At 34.9% G+C, this 6,586-nt stretch overlaps 1 protein-coding gene across 1 annotated transcript; it reads right to left on the reverse strand.

The window, feature by feature from the left end:
• Positions 1-527: 527 nt before the first annotated feature.
• LOC132033241 (deoxyuridine 5'-triphosphate nucleotidohydrolase-like) lies at positions 528-3,719 on the reverse strand. The gene is made up of 3 exons (XM_059423154.1): positions 3,380-3,719; positions 1,066-1,157; positions 528-978 (listed from the first exon to the last, which is right to left on the reverse strand). Exons 1-3 carry the CDS (start codon positions 3,544-3,546, stop codon positions 785-787), a joined length of 453 nt encoding a protein of 150 aa, XP_059279137.1. The 5' UTR covers positions 3,547-3,719; the 3' UTR covers positions 528-784.
• Positions 3,720-6,586: the final 2,867 nt, after the last annotated feature.

A 6,586-nucleotide genomic window follows, 5' to 3' on the forward strand; every position in this document is an offset into this window, starting at 1 on the left:
CTACCTCGACGGACAAGCAAATTCATCAACGTGTGCCATTTGTTTGGATGGTCTTTATGAAGCAGAATTGTGCAGAAGTTTTCCACCTTGTAACCATGTGTTCCATGCTCAATGTCTTGATCCTTGGTTAGCCAAAAGACCAGCTTGTCCAACATGTCGTACGCCTTTTAGACCAAAAATTTTCACTCTTAAAGTAAGAAATTAACCATCAGCACCAACCTTTTGTATCTTCAACATTTCATATACTGTTACTTGGATCATACTATCATATGTGTTCATAAGACAAGTTCGTCTATATTAGGCTGAATTCCCCAGCCTAGCCTGTTTCCTGATGTAAATGAAGTGTACATTCTTTCTACTACTCCAATACTCTTTAAAGAGATTAATAATTTCAATCATTTCACTTTTCTGATTCATATAGTCAATGACATGTGAACAGATTAAATGCACAACCATATTGAGCCGGGGGCATAAAGGCGTTTACAACGACAACTATTACAACATTCAACGGCATGAATAGAGGCACATACAGAATATCTCCCGGAGGATCCGAAAATGAACGTGATCCTTCTATATGTATACACTTCAAATTTTTATTGGCATATGCATACATAGTTCAAGCGGAAAGCAGTAAGTTCAGTTGGGCCCAAAAACCCATTCTAGATCAGCCTCTGAGCATGAGATTTAAACAATAACATAAAAATTGCACAACATACATAGACATAAAGCTGCTCCAGCAAATTTTGAACTTGGATTTGCCAATTCAAATGCCACGTTATAATTATTATTTATAAACCTCAACAACCTCTGGTGTAGCATGGAGCTCGATGACTAGCTGTGCTATATTATCGCCAACTTTTACCTCAAAATCAACATCAGAATGGTTGAACAGTATCACAAAAACAGGATTTTTGTCTAAATCAACTACTCCACCTCCAACATCAATGGAATGATGCCAAGCCACACTTGATCTTGCAGCTATATATGAAACAAAACAAAATCTTTAAAGACAGATTTATGTCATTGTAAAAGAAAATTGTATTCAGATAAGATGTTGCAGCATACCGACACGACCATAGGTTCCTGGAGGTAAGTCTATGCTTAAGTCAGTGGCAATTTTCGCCTTGCCTCGAGCTGGCACCATAGTGTCCCTTGCACTACAAACGAATAAACAATCATGAACATAATTTTTCAGAAAAAAACATTTCCAATAGCCTGAATATTTGATGGAGGATTCAGAATTTGAAATTTATGGGTTTTGACTTGAAATTTAGCACATCATGTCTAATTTACTGTATCGAATCAATTATTTTGTACTCATTTAATGTGTTTTTAACACATATACAGTGTCTAAAAAAAACTACTGAGTTCGGCTGAAATGCTTCTTCACTAGATCCGTGCCTGTTATCAAACAGTTTTAATTTGCCACAGCTTGAGACAGAGAAATCTTATCAGTGATAGATAGCAATCACTGTGCCTGATAATACTTTTTAACAGTGTTTGCAAACTTAACATAATAGATATTCTTCTTGAAAAAATTCATCATCAAACTTATATATAAAAGAGCATATGACTCCAAATCCTTATCCTTTTCTCTGTCAAGGGGAAATAATGACATACTGACAGATATTTATATCAGTTAATGAAAAGAAAAAAATAAATTTCGCCCCAGGGAGGGGAGAGACTAGCCTCAGTACTTCTCATTGGGCAAGAGGTGCATCTGACCGGAGGCGGATTCAAGATTTGAAGTTTATGGGTTTCTATAACAACCTCAAGCTAATATACAATAATATATGGGTTCACAATCAAATACTTATAAATATCTAATGGATATGTTAATACATACACAGGGTATGAGCAAATGCAACCGAGTTTCTGTGGACCTGTAGCTAAGACACTGGATCTGCCACTGTATCTGACTGACCTACTCACTTGTCAATCACAGTGTTCATAACTTCACTTGTAGACCCCATTCTACATCGGAATTAGGCGCCCATTCTTTTACTTCTCAATAAATCATCTGTTTTTTGTTCGATTATACTCTATGTTAGCACTATTTCTGTAAATGTTATTTTGATCTAAGTAGTCTATTTTCTCACGGATTGATGACATCAGTACCAAAAAGATCCTTCCAAAACACAACATTTTACTACCTCAATAAATACCCCAAGAGTATTCAACAAAATATATCAAGCAGATAGAAGCCAGTGCAGCCACAACGGCCCAACTGCCTAAATACTACTCAGGGCCGGCCAGAGGGCCAAGCCGGCTTTAGGCCCCAAAATTTTGCATTGAATTTTTCGATTAATTCGATTTTGAGACACACAAGGCCGGACAAAGAGGAAAGCACTCCCTAGCAAGATTTTTTTGTTCTGAGGCTCGAACCCAAGACCTCTAATTAAGGGAGGATAAGGCCTAATTTTTACCTACAATAGATTTAAAGGTTAATAGGTTAATTTTTCTTTTAAAAACTATTGAGCAAAAAAAATAAGGCCTCTCGTTAAAGTTGGTTTTAGGCCCTGGTCTTATTGAACCACCCCTAATACTACTCTCTCCGTTCCAATTTATGTGATATAATTGGGAGCACGAGCACCAACCTAACTAATTTTCGGGAGAATTTACATATTTACAAACTACATAAAAAGTAGGGAAAAGGGTCAAAAATATCTACTTTGGAAAAAAGACTAAAAAATATCCTGGAACTTATTTTGGGTCAAAATAAAAATCTTACCAAATTACAGGTTTGACGGAAATTATCCCCCAAAATAACACGAAATCAGTTTTTAAACCCAATGAATTGTTCCATCATTTAAGATGAATAATAACCCATAAGATCCTTATTCCCCCAATATGTAGGTTTGAAGTTTGAGAGAATTGGGAGAATAAGGGGATCTTATGGGTTATTATTTAAGCTAGGGTTTAAAACATAATTTTAGGTTATTTTGGGGGATAATTTCCGTCAAGTGGGTACAAAAAAAAACTTTAAGGAGGAGTATTTTTGACCCAAAAATAAGCTGAGGATATTTTTATCCTTTTTCCAAATTAGCTGGTATTTTTGACCCTTTTCCCTAAAAAGTATTATACGTTACAATAGTTAACAATTCAAAATATTTAAAAAGGGTCCATCGGAAACCGCGTCTCTACCCCCACAAAGCTAGGAGTAAAGTGTGAGTATATCCTATCCTCCTGGAGCCGACTTGTGGAAATACACCGGGTATATTGTTGTTTGTTGTTATGGTTAAAGAAGAATCCTTCGACTATCCAAATTAGTAAATAGGACACATAAAGTGGAACAGAGTAAAGAATTTATTGCACTTAGTCTGGATATAGATCAGCAACTAATTATAGTCAAGAAACTAATAATTTGTTGGAATTATACCTGAAAATATCATAAGCTGCAGAATGAGGGAACATTCTTTGGGGCAAAGTTGCCTTGTCTGATAATCTTCTCACTTTCAAGAACGGTATATAACTCTTAATGACTTCACAAATATCAGCTGATCCATTTTGAACTGCAAAATTGTTGATCTTTTTTTCCTCTGCCATCAGTAAATTTGATTACAGAACCACGACTACAGCTATTGGAAGAAGACTTTTGCAATTGCAATTTGCACTGAATTGACCAATGGTCATAAATGATTGATGTAGTAGTTGAAGGACTGTCGTTTTCTGGAGTCACTATTTGTGGCAGTGGGCCTTTGAAGTTGAGTCGTGATCAATTTTTTTTTTTTTTGGGGATTTGGCACTGTATGACAAGAGTGCTTACTAAATGGCATAAAATAACTTAAAAGTTTAACAAATTGGCATCCCACAGCCAATACCCACGTTTTAGGCTACCTCATAACTGAAAAAATATTCCTTTAAAATAGCTTTATATTTTCAAATTCCCTCTCTCTTCTTAGGGGTCGTTTGGTAGAAGGTATAAGCCGGAATATCCCAGCACTAATTTTTTATATCATGTTTGGTAGAAAGTATAAATTTATCTTGGGATAAATTTATCAAACAAAGTATAAAATACATCCCATGGATATAAGCATCTGATATACCTTCTTATATCAACATCCATCTGATTATTTTATACCATCTAGGAGATGGTATAAAATAGTCCCAAGATATGGGATAGATTAGTTCCGGGATTATAATCTCAGGATAATTTTGGCCATGCACAAACGACCACTTAAAGTTTTATTCAATTACTTCCCCCAAATCTCTCTCCAAATACGCAAACTATACTATTCTCGCAAAAGGCATTCAACGAGAGAGAGGAGCTAACAAAATTTTATTCTGCACGAAATAAAATGGTGTATGAATATGTTCCGTATTCTTCATTAATATTGCATCATTGTATTACAAATACTATTGATCAAGTGTAAGATCTCTTAGCATAATCTATTTTTCCAGATTGCCGGAGAACGAGGACTCAAAAGCATGGCAAGAAATTCCATGAAAAAGATGGGTTTGACTCAAGATATACTCTGCGTTCAAGTTGCTATCTCTTCCTCTTTGTAATTTGCGTGATACCTAGCCTTTGATGTGTCGTTGTGTAAGATAATAATCATAACTCATCATGATCTTTAGATTGTCATCGGCTTTTTCATTGGAGGATTTGGCTAGGAGTTTGATACCAATCATGAAGATGAAGAGTACAATATATACATTTTGAAGTACCATGTATAACTCGATATAGAAACATCATGTATACATTCGATATATTTGAAGTACTATGTATACACTTTGATTTATTGTGAAGTACCACGTATACATTCTGATTTATTGTGAAGTATCATGTATACGCTCTGATTTATTGTGAAGTATCATGTATTCGCTCTGATTTATTGTGAAGTATCATGTATACATTCTGATTTATTGTGAAGTACCATGTAGACATTCTGACTTATTGTGAAGTACCATGTATACATTCCGACTTATTGATTTCGGATTTTTTTGTTATGTTTGATATACAAATTATGAAATATGTGTATAGTAGCCTATGCATACAAATCAACATGTGTATATATCGTCCCAAGATTTATCGCTAGCCTGTGTATACAGTGATATTTCATGTATAAAAACCAGTGATAAATTGTACTTTTTATGCATTGTATATCAAATATATATACACATGTATTCATGAACTTGATGTATACATCATATGTATACCAATTTCTATACATGAATCTGATGTATACGTCATAAATATACCAACTACTATACAAGTATTCATGAATCTGATGTGTACATTATATGAATACCAACTTCTATACATGAATCTGATTTATACATCATACACAGGGGCAGACCCACGTTATGCTGAGGGGTGTCACCCAACACTACTTCGTCCGGAAATTTTAGTAAATATATATGTATAACATATCCGAAAGTTTTATAAACCATATAAGTGATACAACTTTGACATAGCCATCAACCTAGCTAGCTGGTTTAGCGCTTGTCGTCTATATCGATTCCCGGTTGGATGTTTGTTTGATGTTTATTTTTTATTTAATTGCCTCACTCTTTTATCTCAAGGATCAATTACCATAATAATTTAGTCACTTAAATTGCAACTGAAAGCAAGTTACCTAATCTCTATGGAGGGCGTGCTATTTGTTTTTTTTTTTCTAAGTTCTTTTCTTATGCGAGTTACGTTTTATTAATATAGTTTACATATTTTTTATTATGCTCCGGACATAACACGCATTGTATATGACCGAGCAAATTTGCCGGGCCGAATATATCAAAACAAACGTGGAAACAACAAAACACATCGCCGATATACTAAAGGTCTCACCGAAATCATAATGCGGAAATACTTAGACAATCGAAATATATGAACGTAGCCAACATGGCTTAAACCAATTTCGAATAAGCCAACAAGGCTAACATAATAAATATCGATTTCAAGTGGTACTAATGCCTCTAAGAATACCGAATAATAGTCATCTATAACCGAAATATATACCATGAATTATAAAAAAAAGATATGCACTCATGCCGAGTCGTATCGGTTTCGTTCGCTCGTCGCGATTCGGTTTTTTTGAATTTGTACGTAGTTAATAGAATAAAAACCAAATGTTAATCGATTTTTCAAAATTTAATACATCAGATACGAGGGCGGACCGTATTATCGTTATCGGTTTGCCTCGACCTCAATAATAACCGGTTGGATCGCCCTAGTTTTTCGGTCTCATGTATACGTATACACAAACGTGCCGTGCCCTCGGGCAAAACACATGTGCTTAATTATGGTTAACCGAGACCATAATAACAATGAACAAAACCGAAATGAAAAACAAAAAAGCTTTTATTAAATATATATCATGTGGTAACAATACATAAGTCTATAAAGATTACGTGCCGAGTTCATGATATTCAAATTGACAACCATGAACGATAAGCTGAATCGCAACCTAGAAGATAACGGTTCAACACATATCATAAAACTAGGGCTAAATAGTCAAATTCGACAAGTATGAAGAATGAGGCGTAGGAGAATTGAACATTCCCTAACGTAGATAGTTAGCCTCGCATACCTTAATTTCGGCCTTTGAGCGTAATACAATGTTCGTCCACCCTTTCAACTTTGATC

This window comes from Lycium ferocissimum, chromosome 10, assembly GCF_029784015.1.
Source record: "Lycium ferocissimum isolate CSIRO_LF1 chromosome 10, AGI_CSIRO_Lferr_CH_V1, whole genome shotgun sequence".
Taxonomy (NCBI): Eukaryota; Viridiplantae; Streptophyta; class Magnoliopsida; order Solanales; family Solanaceae; genus Lycium; species Lycium ferocissimum.

Excerpts from the sequence above, each read along its gene's own strand:
- LOC132033241 (XM_059423154.1), bottom strand. The coding sequence starts at position 3,546 with ATGGCAGAGGAAAAAAAGATCAACAATTTTGCAGTTCAAAATGGATCA. Across the intron at positions 1,158-3,379 it reads GCAGCTTATGATATTTTCAG|TGCAAGGGACACTATGGTGC; the intron begins GTATAATTCCAA and ends ATTCGTTTGTAG. Across the intron at positions 979-1,065 it reads AGGAACCTATGGTCGTGTCG|CTGCAAGATCAAGTGTGGCT; the intron begins GTATGCTGCAAC and ends TTTCATATATAG.